Below are 17,467 nucleotides of genomic sequence, written 5' to 3' on the forward strand. Positions count from 1 at the left end.
GTAGGGTGTCAAAAGCTCTACAATTACAGAAGCCGCAGTTTGTAAATACGTAGACAGAAAGTTGTGATTATCTGAGGTGCTCTGTCGGTAACTGGATCTAAGCGAGAGCTCTGAGAGATTAAATACAGGATGACTTCAAATCTTTTTTAGTTGCCCACTCACAAAAACAAGAAGAAAATTCAAAACAAAGAAAACAAACCCTTATGCTGTCTTATAATGAAATTATTACATGAACAGAGTTTATATTATTCTGCTTTGTAATGTTTTTACAGACAAAAAAATAATCAACATCATTGATTAGAGTAAAAAAGGTATGAAAGGTATTTCTTACAGAGCAAGTCAACATATTTTTAAACCAATTTGCCTTCTTGATCCATCTATCATTATTCTGCTGTCATACGTGATTTGAGGATTTAGGTTTTTCCTCATCTACGTTGACAGATGCCCTGCTTCAAATCTGACAATATTGAATACTCATACTAAAATACATGTTCCACAAAACACTAATTCTGAATCCAGAATAGCAAAGGATTGTGTGAAATTTGTCCAACCATTAGGATTTACTTGTTTAAGTAGGGAAAACTGGGATATATATATATATCTCAACACCATCTCTATCAGCCCATATTGATGAAGGCCTCCCCAAGATGTTTCCTCTTTCTTCGATCTATAGCTTCTCTTTTACATGTCACGCATGCAAAATGTATTATTTAATCTTTCCATCTTTTATGTGGTCCTCTTCAAGGTCTTTTAATGTCTCTTGGGATTGGTATGATAGCTTCCTTTGTTCATCTGTTCTTCTTGCAATGTGTCCTGCCCATTGCCATTTTAACAAATAATTATATATAGAATTATGTTTTCATATATTTGTAATATATTTAGAATACAATATAAATATAATTAAACAATTGACATAATTGAAAGAGTAAAAATGTTAAATTGGTAATGGGTTTGGATACATTGCAAGAACAACAGATCAAAGATGGACAAAGGGAGGTATCATACCAATCCCAAGAGGTGAAAAAAGACCTTGAAGACAATCACATAAAAGATGGGAAGATGAAATAATACATTTTGCAGGTGTGACATGAAAAAGAGAATCTGTAGATCGATGCAAATGTAAACATCTTGGGGAGGCCTTAATCCAGCAACAGATTGATATAGGCTAATGATAAAGGTGATACATATATTTTGGTCTGGAACTGAGAGGAATGGTGTGGTGGGATTTGAAAACTTTCAAGCGCTGGATAGTTCAATAAGTCTTCACGATTGTCCTTATATCTAGTATAAGAAGCTATGTGGATATACGGTGTGCATGTTCACAGTAAGGTTCAGAAGGTCAGTGAGTCACTGTGAGACTCACCTGAATGGCCATTGTTTCCCAGGGTCAGCTGCTCCAGGGTGGACAGGTTGTAATCCCTGACCTCTATGGGTCTGAGTGTGGGGTCGTACTGGAGCAGCTCTGTCTGGAAGTCGATGGGTGACTGGAATACGCCACCGCAGAAGGGGTAGGTCTTCGACCAGCTGGGCTCTCCATCAGGGCCTGAAACAAAACACAAAACGGTTTGACATTAATTACCAATCAAATAAAAGGTTATTTTGTTTCCCATCCCTCTGGTGATGTAATGTGTGTTAAAACCCGTGTGGATAAGACTGTGTTACCAAAGGCTGTTGCTTGAGTGAATTGAAAAGCCATTTAAAAAAAGACATTGTATTAGAATACCCATAGTACTGATAGTGTCAATAACATGGCTTTACTACTATTGCCTAAACAAATTATATTAATGACTACATAATTTGTTCTTAGTTCTAAAACTCTTTGTAAATTAATAATTATTAATTCATATCTTAAGATTTTAAATTCCCATTTGTATGGACTGCTCTCTTTTAATTTATCAGTCTTGATTTCAGCTCACTCTGAAACAACAATCCCATTTGTGCCACTTACAAGTACACAGTGCACTTCAATTCCAGCTGATGTCATACCACCAGCTCCTCCCAGCTTTGTGAGATCTTTATTAGCCATCAAAGCAAGGTATCATTATGTGCATTCTGTGATTATTCTTCACTAACGGAGAATGCCAGCCTGCAATTTGTCATGATTGTTAAACTGCTGAGGTAAAGAGTGTGAAGTGAAGGCTATAGTTAACAGAAACCAGAAAGCATAGTAACCAGTCAGATTGTTTGCAAGGAAAGCCTTGTGCCACATAAGATTACAAAAAAGAAGAGGACACTAGCAAATATCTTACAGGTCATTTATTTTCATGGTGTATTGCAGTTTGATTTGTAACATTCCCTCACACACAACTTTGGGCATGCAAGAGTCAGGAGAATGATAATGCAGTGGTTAAAAAAACTTGATCAGCATTAATCTCAGTCAGTTTTGTAATCAGCCTTGGGCAAAGTATTCCACACTTCTTTTTAGAAGTTAATCAGGTCAGGTGACATCACTAATTCAAGACGACTGTCACTTTTTACACTTTTTACAGAAATAACAGATGAGTTTCCATTCAGCATCAAGTCTCTCATTTTGAATGGGGCCCTCCATTTTGCATGTCTGCAATACCATTTAAAAAGCTATGTAATACATCTTAAGCAGTGTCCTGCATTTTTGCATCTGATTAGTCAACTGGGGAATATACATTTCCCCATAGAGTGTTTCACTCACAGGTTTGCCACTCATCAAGTGAGCGTAGTCGGTGCAGTGTAGAGCTCCCTGCCCGAGATTCAAACACCTCTAAGAGCTCCACACCACAGAGCTCCACCCAGTAGATTGAAGCCCACTCCGCCAAAAGACCAAGTCTCCCGACATGGGGGGCTTATCGCTGTACTCATTTCATAGAGGGGTTACATCACCTGTAACATGCTCACGTACACTATGAATCTCATTACATAAGCAGGCATATAAATACAATTTTTTTTATAAAGATCTACTGTTTCAGCTGACCCACTTGAGTACTATATAAAAGTATGCACAATAAAATCATTGTGAATCATATTTCTAGAATGGATGGGCAACATGAATGGCAACCTTAAACACACTGTGGTGTACAAATAAAGATCTTCATTGACAGCCTGTAGATATATTTTGTGAATTTGCTCTGCATGCATTACCAGCACAAAGGCCTCAACTGTCACCACTGTATAATAACTTTGCCTATGCTTTTTCAGCTTCTGCCCACACATGCATGCTCACATGCATATAAACTAAACATCAGGGACTAGGACAATTTATAAATAAATATATCAATGGCTTGATAAAGTATGTAATGCAACTATCCCATTTCAATGTCAACACTTCAGAAACAGCCTAGTGATACAGGATGCAGTCCTGGGTTCACTCTGCAGTGTCTTTGTCTCATACGTCATCACCTCTCTGAGCCATGTGTGATGCAATGCAGAGCAGGCATCCATCCAGTCATTGCTGCAGCAAACTATTACAACAAACCTTGAACAGTTTAATTGCATTTGGTGTTGGCATCCAAATGGGGTTTTAAAATTGAATGTAATGCATCTCCACACACATAAGTGCTATCAAACCATAGTACCACAGCAAAGCATGGTAAACAGAGGCTTACCAAAGTACATTAGCATGTGTACATTTACAAACCTCAATGAGGTAAATAGTTGTGACTCTTTCTAGGACCCGTCATTACCTCAAGGATTTTAATTAAAGATGTTCCAGCAAAATTAAATTAAAACACTGAACACTATATGAAAAAAACTTGATGAAAACTTTATTGATTTCCTTGATTAAATCCACTAATCACTCTGTCCCTTCTGACCATGGCAGATATCTGGCCAAACAAACAAAAAGCTAAATTCCATTGAGATCTTTGTTTTGTAAAACAAAAGACTGAATGGAGTATTCATAAGTCGGGGGGGAATCAGCTTGTTTTACAAAAGGGTTATTGATGATTACATGCTGAGAGCCTTATTGCTTTTCAGTCAAGATTTATTTATTTATTTATGTGATATGAAGGGAAAGCTGTGTGACAAGTGGCTGTTATATGTAACCAAGAGAACCTCCTATGAAAAAACATGATTTCATAGCTTCCTGGCAACACTTGCTTCGAATGTGTTGAGTGTATTTGTGAAAGTTGAGAGGATCACATACAGAAAAACACAATGATGCTGTAGGAGAAAATAATTTCGCTTTTTTCCACCATATATTTACCACTTTTATTTTTTCATTTTAGTTAGATTCGATCTGGAGAAAGAAGAAGCAATTGTGACTTGTTTTTCCATCAACTACAAAAATCTGAATTAGATATGAAAATGATTGGAGTGTAAAACATGTGGGGCCAGCCCTGGTCTTGGAAAAGTCAGCATAGATCACTCTTAAATTATTACTTTCGAAAGACATGGATACAGTATTATATTGATCAGTAAAGTGGGGAATTTGTTTTAATTTAGGATTGTTTGAAATAAAAACACCCTGCAGACTGGTAGCTTAATAACCCTTTGGCACGTGTTCTAAACACCGCGCTGTGCCACCATTAGTGAATTTTTTTCAGGCGCTTAATGAGTATTATTATTAACATTGCAGAAATTGTATTTCAGAAGTATTTGAATATATGATTGAACCTGAACTACTGAATAGTGGCTCTGGGACCATGGTTGGCTACAAGTAAACCTATAGGTAATACCATTCTGTAATGAAGCCCTTTACAGCCATTGGGCAATACTGAAATAGTTGTGGGAGGAGTTATGTAGGGTGAGAGTGATCCTTGTAAGGAGACAGAGGATGTTGTGTTTCTCAGAAGTCAAAGTCTATATAATACCTTTATTCACTGTATTTTATTGTATGCAGCTGAATTATGGTGCTATATATTAATTGCTGACAGACACAACACTCGTTTGTACTGCTAGATGCTCAAGCTGAAGTCTTACTTATGTTTTGTTTCTGTTTTTTTAAGAGCTTCCATTAAGACTTTGTTCTTGTAAACGGTCTGTCTGTACGCAATAAACCATAGTTTTGTGTTTCTTTGTAAATAGTAACCGCCACAAGATGCCTGCAGTGGCAAGCTTTTCATTTTCCCTTTTGTCAAATAATGCTTTAAAGAAGGGCACTGAAGATCCTCAGTATACAGGGTAATATATGAGGAGGGGAAGGGAAAAGAAATAGAATCTTACATAAGCACTGCAAACGACCCTCTGTCACCAACACGTCAGCTGACCCAGTGCATTCTCACATACTCAGTTTGAAAGGTTACAGTTCCAGTAATTGAAGTGCTGGGTGGTTGGTAATGCCGCAGCGCTGGGCAGTTTGTTCCACTTGCCCAAGCAGCCCTCTCCGAGTTGAGCAGCACACAAGCCCTGGAGCACACAACCATGCAAATACCTGATGTACATTTCATATGAGAGCTGACAATGCAGTATTGTGTGGGGTTTACCATGTTAAATGTTATGGCCCACTGGAGCATTAAAAGCGCATCAGATACTGCATTTTCCCTCAGTCTTAGAGCCATCCCCAAATTATCAGCATCACTTGTTGGGGGTTCCTGAACTCTGTGTTATGAAGTGTTGACAGCCAGTATATGCTATCACAATGAAGTTATATTAGATACGAATATTTTTCATCTCGGTTTTATTAATCAATTAACATGCATGCCTCAACCACAGATTATTGTTGAACCAGAGTCTAATATATCTGTATTAACTTTCAGACACGGACTGTTTAGAGTATATTAAATGTTAACTGATGAAGTGTATTAATACTCATTATAGTCATTATATCGGACAAGTAAACACACTTGTGAATACAAGTCAAGGACAGTTATGTAATAAAGATTTGAAGCAGCTTATACACTTTGAATTTAAGTTTTGAAATGTAATTAACCAGTCAGTCATGTACTGTTAATGGTATCTTTCCTGTTGATTTTGGCATTACTTGCTAATAACCTACTTAGTTGCATTTAGACATTTTAAACGTGAAGTTCTGCTAGTATTTGAAGTCCAGTTGAGGCCCTGATTAACTGAAGAAAATGTAACCACCTTCCCATTACAAAATACAAACTCCAGATTGTCACTGTGTAGAAGCAACAAGCAAAGAAAATACATCCTTTTAAAACAGTACTGAATTCATAAGTGTTCCTAATTCCATCTTCATGTCACTGCAGTCTTCCTGTCTGTTCTTTGGATATTAAATTAGATTGTTTTTAGACATAACAGACATGTAACTTCTCTGAAAGCAAAAAATAACATTTAATGTTCCTAAAATAATAGGCCTCAAACTTTTAATTTAGAGTTGCCAAGGGCCGAAGTTTGTGTTTATTCTCCTTCTCTCTGCATGCACAGTCAGGGGGACTCCCTTGTCTGTAGCAGCAGATATAAATGTCACCACTTTAATTTTCAAACCACAACAAAGAGCTCATTATTGTACAGGGAAAACTGACCAAGCTGAATATGGTCAAACTGTCACTGTGAAAGGGGGAGGGGGAGAAAAAAAAGCAGTTGTTTCTTTTGGTCACAATTTGCTTGGCGGTGTGTTCTCAGTTTTAATTAAAGCTTATTTTTCACTTGCATAAGCACTATGAATTGCATTCCATTAACATTAGTCTTTTCTACTGCACAGAATGTCTTTATACATGCTGGTGTTTTCTAACTTTTGCATCTTATTTATGGGACTCAGACGCCAACTAGTTCCGATTGGATACTTACTTTTTTTTAAATGAGTCTTGTTTTGTATTTGCCAAGTTCAAAAAGAAAAATTGTAACATTTGATAGTTGTGTCTGAGCACCATATTTACCCCACCAACTGTATTTTCTTACATGCCAGGCACTGGTAGAACTCCCACAGTTATGCTGTCACTAGGTTTCCTGTTATCTAAAATGGACAGGCAATAAATCACAATGAAACAAGTTAACACCTCAAAGGTTATTTGAGCACCTCAATAATTTCACTCCCTTTCCCAATAATTTAATTCATTCCAAATTTCCCAGTGGTGGCTATCTGTACATGGACTTAGTCCTGTGGCATGTCTTTCAATGACACACAAAAAAAAAAAAAAATTGGCAAAAAGATTTGGCAGTTCATAGTATGGCTCCCAAAAAAATAATAATCTTAAAGCTTCTTTGAGTCAGCAAAGTGGCTTGTGAGACAACAAGACCAGCAGTAAGAGAATACTTTTTAGTAGGGGATATATCTATAATAGGAAGGGATATTATATATATATGTCTATACCCTTTTTGCTGTTCCTGCTTAAACACTAAGCTTTATATGTTTAAATCCGAAATTATCAGGGTACTTTAAGGAAGGCAATGGCCAAAACACATTTGTACAACCAGGAAACACAACCTCCTTAATACAGCCTCCGAGTGTTGCAAAGTTTCCTTTATGAATTAATTGTTTTTTGCTTAATGCACCTCAGTCACTCAACTGGCTGTGCCAGTTTTAGTTGTTTTCTGTAAGTGGTTATGATAGAGATAAAGCAGCCAGGTAAATCGTTATGATGGAGGAGGTCTTCCACTATTGTAAAATGGTAAAGAATTCAGGACAGCTGTTACAGGGCAGGACACCAGGTCATTGATGTCAGACAGACACCAGATCCGGAAGAGCTGTCACTTATAAGTGCACAGTGACCTTTGCTTTGGTATTCTGCACAGTGGAAATAACGGCTTCACGGAGACTGACAATGCTCCCGTTCGGTGGCCAGACTAACAGCCTCCTCAGCATGGGTGCCAGAGCCTGCCTTGTGACTGCAAGAAGTGGTATTTTCCCTTTATGGTGCCAGGTACTATCTTATCTAGGTGCTCAGCCTTAAAACCCATAATACTCTGACTGAGAACGTGACGAGAGCACATATGTAGAAGCAAAACCTCAGGCTATAAAAGATTTTGTCTATATTCAGGCCACACAGTTAAAAGGACACTAAGATGTTCAAGTGTTTAATTTCTCTCTGCCTTAGAATGTGTTAATCCTGTGTTAAAGTGCCATTGTAATGCATCTGCGTTATAGGATGGAGCCTGTTCTGATGCAGTGAATATCCTGACTCTTTTATGTCCTATTCACACAATGCACAAACGCTATTGAATACCTCAATATCTGAGAACACCAGGAGACCTCAAGTCTCACCTGAAGCCAATTTAATCTCTTCCATTGTTTTGATTAGGTTTTGTTGTTGCTTTCACATAATTTACCACAGGAAGAAAGACCACTGGTGCTTAATTATGGCTATAAACCTGAGCTGTAAAAAGGAAGGATGAATCCCACTCGTAGTGATAAGATGAGGTAATCACAGTTTCCAAGAAGCTTTGATGGACAGCCTGAATCTTTAACTGCATCTGACTGCAAAATATATTAAATATATCCCTTATTCAGATTCTTCTTTAAAAAAAAAAAAAAAAAAGCAACCCACTATAACAAAATATGCATTGGATTTTTACCTTGTAGGTTTAATTTGTTCCTCACAGGTATGTTCATAGGGCTACTGAAAACCATATTCAGAGTGTTGTTATGCATCTCAGGTAGTTTTTGTTACAGTTTTTAACAAAGAACAGGTTGCATTTTGCAGTGATCCCGTGGTCAGAAATAGTAGCTTCTGGATGGTGTAATAAATGTTTTAAGCAAAAGCAATGGCTGGGATCGACGGAAAACATCAGGAGGTGTTCCAGCAATAGAAGTTTATTTTTCCCTGAGGTCATTCCCTGATTATCCATTCTTGTTTATTTTGAGGAAAGGCAAACCTCAAGTGTAATCCTTTATAGTACTCTACATGCATTACACTTTAAACAGGCGACTGAAGTAAAGAGGTACTTTTTAAACATGAAAAATACTGTTTATACTACAACTCATAATAACAGAAATAACATGGCTTTGTACTTTCAAGAAATGTTTCACTTTTCTGATATTAGTCATGAAAATAGGATATTGCTGTGGGATTTCCTATCTGAGAATAGGGGCAAACACCGTTCAGCCGTCACTGCAGTTACAAGTTACATGTGCACTGTTTATTTGGAAGCATGAAAGCAACACAAATCAGAAAATAGCAATGAAAGGCATACAAAATAACACTGTTTTTCACAAAGAAAAGAACAAGGAAACAAATTGAAAATGCCAGTATTCAAGTCATTCATTAGATGCAGCCTTTTAAACGTTCTGGTTGGGTGACGGACAGAATAGAACAGCACTTGGTACACCTGTTCCAGCCATTCCAATCTAATAAGGCATGACAAGCTATTATGTGCATCTTATAAAGGCCCATTTGATTTGATCCTACAACAGCTATTGAAAAGAAAAGCTCATTACGGTTTTAGTGAACCATTCAGCAAGTCTGTACTTAGCCGGAAGAGCACTTAACATGAGAACATGGGGTTTCCTAACATGATTTCTGCAAATATTAATATTACGCAGTGTTTAATGTCTGATGGACAGGGAGTGAAAATAGGTTTCAAAGGCCGTGCATTATCATCTACTGTTCCAAATCTTCCAGGAACTGTGACCATAATCTGGGAACTTGTGGCTTCTGTCAAATAAATATCCTGGTCTTGAATGAAAAGGAGGTAAATGTATATTACAACCTGTCTGTGTCTCAGAGATGAAACTTGGATTATGCAGTGCTTGAGCTCAGGGGAGCTGTGAGAAGCATAGATAAATGGTGTTCTTAACTTGAAGATACGTAGGCTATTAGGCCATTATTACAGGGCCGTCAGGAATCAGAATGAGATCTGTGTCCAACCCATTCAGGGCCTGCTGTGTTCTAACTAACCAGGTATGCTATGTTAGCTGGGTATAAACACCTGATACAGTGAAGATTAAAATGAAGAGTCTCAGACACAGAACTGGGCCAGAGTCACAGTATGAGCAAACAGCCCTTTGATTGTGTGTCAACAGCAGGCCTCAAACTTTCTCTAGAGCAGTAGATTTGCAATGCAGTTATTAGTGGACAGAAGCTCAATCCCTGGGATTCAGGCAACTGCTGGGCTGATTTACACAGTAACTCACACTGTTATTTGAAGGCTGGGTATGCCAGTTATTAAAAGGGTGGAGCAATGACAGTGGACTTTGAGACCAACAGCCAAAAGTAAGAATCTTTTTATATTTTGTTCAGGAAAATAACTCCATACTGTGCATCTTACAGAGATAGTATAGTCAAAACTAGAACATAGGAAGAGTGCTTTTGGTTTCCCTGAATCCTAAATCACTTATACTGTTGGCAAACTTAACTAAAAAATTAATTTCCATACTCAGAGCTCCACTCTGGAATACATTTATACTGCTTTTCCCTTTTTAATTTAAATTAAATATAACTTTTTAATTGTTTATTTTTAAAATGTTAAGAAAATGCTGGAATTGTTCATTTTGTTTGTCTGCTCTGCTGTCACCGATGATGAGACTGACACTTGTCTAGAATAATAACCTTTCTTGGCATTGCTCCAGGTTAAAGGTTATTTTTTTAAAGAAAAACTAAAAGAAAAACACAAAGGTGAGGTTCTGTGTAAATCTTTTAATAATACAGCTCAAAAAGTGGATGTTTATTCAACTTTATACCCGTTAAAACCAAGGCAATTTGTCTGGTATTACTATAATTTCTATTTTCCAGGGAAGAGTGGTGTCATTGGATATGATTCAGGTGTAGAGAAGCTAAGCGTTTATAACTGCGAATCAGTGTGAGACAGCAAAAGGTATCATTCAGTCCAATGAGACACAGTGTGTCCAGACCTTCATTAAAAAGCCATCTAAAAACACGTTTAGCAGTCTAAAGATGCCATAGTCAAAAATAGCTCACTTACCAGTGTATGTCCACTTTACACCTGAAACACAAAAATAACAAAATATGAGTCAGTCTGAAGCACTTAGAATGTACCTTTGAGATGAGAAGTGTGGGTAGGTGTTTAGGTAATGTGTATTTTTGCATGTATTCTTTGCACCTTTAATATTATTTTTTTTTCTGTCTTTCAGTACTCTGGAGCACATCCTTGCTCAGTGACAGATGTTTGTCATGTGACATGTTTGTCACAGCACAATTCTGGAATATGATAACTCCTGCACACTTGGTGTCAAATTCAAGTGAAAAGCTGAAGTTACTCTATTTAATACTACCTTTGAAAGTGGAGAAACTGGTAAACATAGACACAGGATGTAATTTGTCAGACACTAATACGCTTTCTGGTAATTCACGCTATAAGCCGAGAGTGAGACGAATATTTGATGAAGCGACAGCCGTGTGGAACACCCCAGCAGAGCAAACACAAGGCTGTGAGAAAAACACTGTGGTACCAACAGCATGTTTCACAAGCTGGACTTAAGGGAAGAAAATAGACACTGTGCAAAGAGTAAACCAGGCACTGGCTCAGATTAAATCAAAACTTCCATCCACCAACCAGTAGCAAATTCCACATTTGTCACTGATGCCTAGACCAAATCAAAGGCTTGACCCAAGTATCGTGAATTACAAACTTGGACCCAGTCGTGTTTATGTTTATTGTCAGAGGGCACTTACTACTACTTATTAATATAAATGCAATAGGGTACAATTTTATAATTTGCAATAAACAGGTTGACTCGGTCTAGGTCTGTGTAACAAGTCTGCTGTTGAGGATCAGAAGCAAGAAATAATTTATGTTGCCATATAGGCGTAACAGTTTCACAAGCTCTACTCTTTTCTAGCTTTATTGCTTTCAGTTGTTGTAAGTTCTCTTACTGGAGCTCAGCAGAATCCCTAAGCACATCCCTTCAGCTTCAAGCGGGAGACATCTGAAAGCTTTTTGAAGCTCAACGATCCTGATATGTCCCCTGATTTTCTGTTCAGACTTAAGGAGCTCCCTGCTAGCTGACTCGACCTACTACAAGCCTTCCTTTACTTGGAGCCAGAGAGGAGTTCCTGCCCTGCCAACGTGATGAGTAATCAAAGACAGGACTCCCCAGAAATAATTAAAGAAACGGAAAACAAGCCAGAAGCAGACTTAACCAATTGAAGACGGACATTGTGTATTTTCACAACAGGGTACTTTCAACAAAGTAATTTGTACCATGCAGAGCCTTTAAACGAGCTCACTTGGCTAACATTTCATTGATCCAACCACCCTAGCAAGATTTGAGTGAGTGAGTGAGTGAGGCTTGTATTTATACATAAACATATATATATATACATATATATATATACATACATATGTATATATATACATACATATATATACACATATATATATATATATATATATATATATATATATATATATATACACATACATATATATATATATATATATGCATTCTATAGGCTTCTGTGTGGAAATCCAAATAGCAGGATAGAAGAGGTTAATCAGATGACTTCTAACTGTCCAATATGTGGTGCAAATATTGTAGGCTGACAGGCCAAGATTATAATAAATCTGTGGGAGTATCAGAACCATTTAAAATGTAATAAATGTAGAAGATACCAAAAGGTCAGTGCCTGGAGTTACGTTTATATAAATATTCTCGTATGTGTAGGGTATTGACTTAAGGTTTCCTTAGTGAAACACCACCAAATGTATTAGCATCTGTGTGTAGCGTTCTTTGCCCACTGCATGGTTTTCACTTGGATTATTTTGATTCAGGTGATCACTCTGCACCTTTATATTTGTGTTCTCTCCCTCCAGTCCCTGTGCAGTGCAAAGCAGAGCAATTGGAGAATTTAAATGTAGACTATTTAAAGCTCCTGCCAGTGATGTGGTGGCTACTCCTGGAACTGTGCAGGTGAGAGGATACACAGAGCCCAGACAATGGGGGGAAGTGAATGGGAAAAATAAGGATGTGTTGAATCCTCACTGGCTTCTCTCACCTGCACCACCATTTGGTCGTTTGTTTGTGTCTGTGACTTTGTATGATTTTATGTGTTTTAACGATTTTAATACTTTTCATTTTAGTTGTTTTTAAAGAACAGTAAACCAATTGAAATTGAAGTGAATACTAACTGAAACTTAACTTTCAAAATAGAGGCTACTTCCTATGCTATTAAATACAAATTAAAGGGATTGTTTGTTTATTTTTATTTTTTAATAAAAATAAATTCATACAAGTAAGTTCACCGAGAAACCCATTTATACGGCTGAAATCATAAACACTTTAGTATTCCTGCATTAGCATGCAGTTCTTTCACTTTGATAAATGTGGTATTGAAAATGCGCCCCATCTGTTTCCATGGCTACTATAGCAATGCTAATCTGAACGGATGTCTGCTAGATTTTGTGAAAACACCAGCATTGAAATGAACAATTCTGTCCCGCAGTTAAGGCTCTTAAAACATGTAAAACTTATTATAGTTGTTGTTTCTTCCTAAATAAACTAGGAATTACATATTTTTGTTGTAACACAACACTTCAGGTATTTAAAAAAAAAACTGAAGCAATATGTAAAACAGCTATAGTTTATATCATATCTCACTCATTGTGAATGTAATTGTAATTGTTTGTTGTTGTTGTTGTCTGTTTAAACAATAATGAATACCAAAAAGAATTGCATTGTATATCTTCCACTCAAAACTGCAGTCCTGTGACTTTGCGCCGCTGATGTGACAAAGGTAACTATAAAGCGATACAAAGTCTCAATATTACAAACGAGCGCAAGTACAATGTTGGATACTTTCAAACTAACCCTTCAAATGGACATTTATGGAATCGTGTGGCAGCACGAAATGATTGATATACAGCAATTCAACTTTTAGCTAAATTATGCAGCAGTATAGTCTTATATAGTAGAAGTAATAGTTGTAGTACAGGTACTAGTATGTAGTAATGACTTAATGCATTAACTATAATCTTACATAATTGTTCAAGATTTCCAAGTACAGCCGAGTAAGGTTAGAACACTTCTTGTCTTTCTTAATTTAAAAACGCAAAGAAACACGTATGCATTGCAATTTCCCATACTTTTTTGAACTTGAACACATCCTTACTATTACATAAGAATAATCGCTAATAGTTTCCTGTAGTAAGAAAACAATATTTGTATGCAGTGTATACTTTTTACACACATCAAAAGCTTATTTGTCTAAAACAAATATCAAAACAAATGTTAAAATAAAATATACATAAAATATACACACACAATAACAAAATACAAAATAACCCTAACAAAGCAAAGCACTGCACTAGTGAAATGTCCATAATTGAATGTTATTCATAGTGTTCATTGTATTCCCAGCATCAACATTTATAAAATAAATAAATACAAATATTTTTACCATGAGCAGCTGAAAGATGGAATTCGGTCAAAAGGATGCAGATGAATACAGCTAGCTGGTGCTGGAAATGCATTGTCCCCCTCTCTTCTTGAACGCAAGTCACCGTTTCATAAAGGGCTGAAGTAGGCAATCCCAAATTGCACCTTCCCATCCCGGCTTTTATACCAGTACTCAGTGACGTCAGAGCAAAACAAACCTGCCCCCGACTGCCTCAACAAGTTTCACTAAAGTGCCATTGCGCTCCTAATGCACACATACCGCTAAATTGCTGTACTTTGCGCAACCCATGTGCGCATCAAGTGCTAAAGAAAGTTACCAGAAAATTACTCAGTGCTCCTTATACTGAAAAGGCCTCTTATCCCCTTTCTTCGTAATGCGCCTCTTCCTCTTCTGCATTTCAAATAAGTGAGTTTGTTTGCTGAGTCTTTTCTCGAGAAACTTGCAAAAGGAAAGTAGTAGGTGTCAATTTTGCCATCTCTTACAGTTCACCATTCATGGAGCTTTTGAATATAAATGATGCCAAATGATGTGACAGAGGTTTTGGGCGTGGGGTGTTCAAGTGGAAATTGTGGATATTGTCCATTATTACAATAATGTGCTTTGCAACACATTGATGACAATCACTTTAGATACACTATCACGATCCTCACTCAGTGGGATATTTGGAAGCCTAGATTAGAAACAAATGATTTCTAAAGCCTTGCAGGAAGTTTAGCTCAGTGTCTTTTTCATTTATATGTGGTATCCTGGTGAATGATCTAAACCAGGTGCCGCTAAAAGGAAAGGAAGACTTGCATTGTGTTGTTGATCACTGTTTGTTTGATTTCCAATGACAAAGTGTCTTAAGGGTGGCAACTGAGATCAAGTAGAATTTATGTATTGTGTTTAAACTTTTCTTCTATTATTTTCTTTAAATTATTTATAGCCTATTGTTAATGGTTTCATGTTGTTAATTCCATTTTTGTCTATAAAGCAATCATTAGTTTGTATTTACTGTTGTCTGTGGGCTATTTTAATTATTCGTTTCTTGGAGTGGTATACTATTGTCTTTAATGTATTCCATCAGCTAAAGCATTATCAAGATTGTTGTTTTTTGTAATACACTTATTACTTCTTCGTTGGTGCATCCTGCAAGTTTCCTAAAATGTTTTGAAATGTGTATTTTTGTGCTAATCTGAACCATTTTCAAAAACATATTGTAACATTAGATCTAGGTGTACACTATCAGTGTGTGATTACTCTAAAACCCACTCCTGAAGATTTTAAAGTACAGTTGGTAGAGTGCAAGTAGTACTTCAATAGAGCACAATACATTTCAATAATAATATTAAATGCACTCAAAATAGTACAGTAGCAATAGTACCCATGCAGAGGTGTCAGTGCTTAAAGATCATAAACACTCCCAAATTGTCAGGAAATCTGTGGTAACTCCTTATTTGACAGTTCCAATGGAACAGTCATTCACAATATGCTTAAGAGCTAGGAAACAGTTGGTTTCACAAACATAAACACACTCAGGTTGTTATTTTCACCTGATAATGGATGTTTTCAAGTTCATAATTTGCTACTTCTTGGTTGTTACTATAGACAGACAGATCAAACCTATTGTTCAATTCTTTAGATTACTATATCCTTGCCTTTTAAAACTGCTTTACTGTAACCCCTCAGTTAAGGGTTAAAAACCTGAACTGAAGTATCGGGGTCCCACAATTTTAGCCCAGAGGCAACATTCATCATCTCTCACAGCCCATTACAAACAGGGTGCAGGAGCCCTGAATGCAGTTTGCTGTTATTTCTCCTGTAATGTTGTCAATTTTAGATTGGATGTTTTGGGCTGTGAGTTCCATTCAGGTGGAAAACACAGCCTGTGTAGAATATTTGTATTTGACAACGATATAAACAGTAATCTCGAAACTAAGCTGGCAAGGTTCTGTATCGTACTATATTGTTTTAAGAAACCACACCGTGTAATTCACCTGGGATTTGGCCTTGTTTAGATATTGTTCTGGAGGAAAAACAAGGTTCTTGCTCCAGAGCTTGTATCTCTCTTGATGTGGTGTATTTTTTTAGTTATTTTTACATCAACCATGTCAAGAACAGCACTACCTCCTTTTGTTTCGATACATTTACCCTAATTTGTCTATATTGAGTTTCCCTTTTTTTATCTCCACAAATGTGTGTATCTGCAATGTTGCAACTGAAACTCCTGTTCCTGTTTCAAATGAAATTAATTTGCAATCGATTTATATGACACTTTAATCCAAACACAACTGGAACTGTAAAAAACAGTACAGTACATATAGTAATGATATTGATAAGACTCAGATTTCATTAACAATCGATAGATATATTAATTTATTTCTATAAATAAATAAATAAATGTCTCTGGACTTGTGAAGCAAGGTGGTGTTCACTGTATCTTCCTTTTTAATGTCTGCTTATAACTTACTTTCATTAAGCCATATCATAAGCAAGGAAAGTAGAGGAAAGTTTTTGTCATATATTGATATTGGGGTGACTAAGTAGTAATATATTGGTTAGAGGAGAACTTCATCAAAATGAGTTCCAGTGAACTAGCCTTGACAGACATGAGGTTATGGCATTTGAAATGCTCATATATAGCACCTAGATAAGAATGCCCTGAGCTGTGAGTCTTACAGATTTACACACTGAACGATAAAATATATGTGCTACTAAATAGTTTATATTCACTATTATATTCACTGTTTGAAAAGAGGAATTTAAAGGTTTGTGCAAAACTGTTTTGCCTTTTTAAGAGGAAATATCCCGCTGTGCTGTTGGAGGTCCTCAATGATCTGCTCCATTTGGGGTTACTCTATGTTTAATATAAAGCATACTAAAAGTGGCTTGTGCTTTAAAAACTGAAATAATTACTGGTGTTAATTATAGTAATAACAATGATGATGAAGATAATATGGATGTGTTTTATACTTTGGTCTGAAATCCACAGCACACACTGTGTTTACTGGCTCCCCCAGCTGTTCCAACGCAACAGTTGCAAGTAAATCAGGAGTAATTTTATTTTGATAGGCAAGGCTGCTTTTATTTAATTTGTCTTTATGAACATGTGTTTCATGTGTTAATTGTTATTGTCATCTATCAAAGGATGAGGGGCCTATGTGGTTACCATAGTATAGCTAGTTTGCTGATGCTTTTGTTCTTAATAATAATAATAATAATAATAATAATAATAATAATAATAATAATAATAATAATAATTTATCTATAGCTAGATAGCTTGGTGTAAGTAATAGTTTACTTTTACCTCAGCGGACACA

General features: G+C 36.5%; 1 protein-coding gene across 3 annotated transcripts in view; it reads right to left on the minus strand.

The window, feature by feature from the left end:
* The window catches only part of ca12 (carbonic anhydrase XII), a 30,771-nt gene extending 16,360 nt beyond the window's left edge, over positions 1-14,411 (minus strand). The window contains exons 1-3 of one of the 3 annotated variants that reach the window (XM_066701780.1): positions 14,169-14,392; positions 10,735-10,755; positions 1,364-1,543 (exon numbers count right to left, since the gene is read on the minus strand). In XM_066701780.1, coding sequence (XP_066557877.1) covers positions 1,364-1,543; positions 10,735-10,755; positions 14,169-14,319 — 352 coding nt within the window. In that variant the 5' untranslated portion in view covers positions 14,320-14,392. Of the gene's footprint in view, positions 1-1,363; positions 1,544-10,734; positions 10,756-14,168 lie in introns of all 3 variants that reach the window. The other 2 variants (XM_066701779.1, XM_066701778.1) reach the window with 2 other exon arrangements.
* Positions 14,412-17,467: the final 3,056 nt, after the last annotated feature.

This window comes from Amia ocellicauda, chromosome 4 (genome assembly GCF_036373705.1).
Source record: "Amia ocellicauda isolate fAmiCal2 chromosome 4, fAmiCal2.hap1, whole genome shotgun sequence".
NCBI classification, from domain to species: Eukaryota; Metazoa; Chordata; class Actinopteri; order Amiiformes; family Amiidae; genus Amia; species Amia ocellicauda.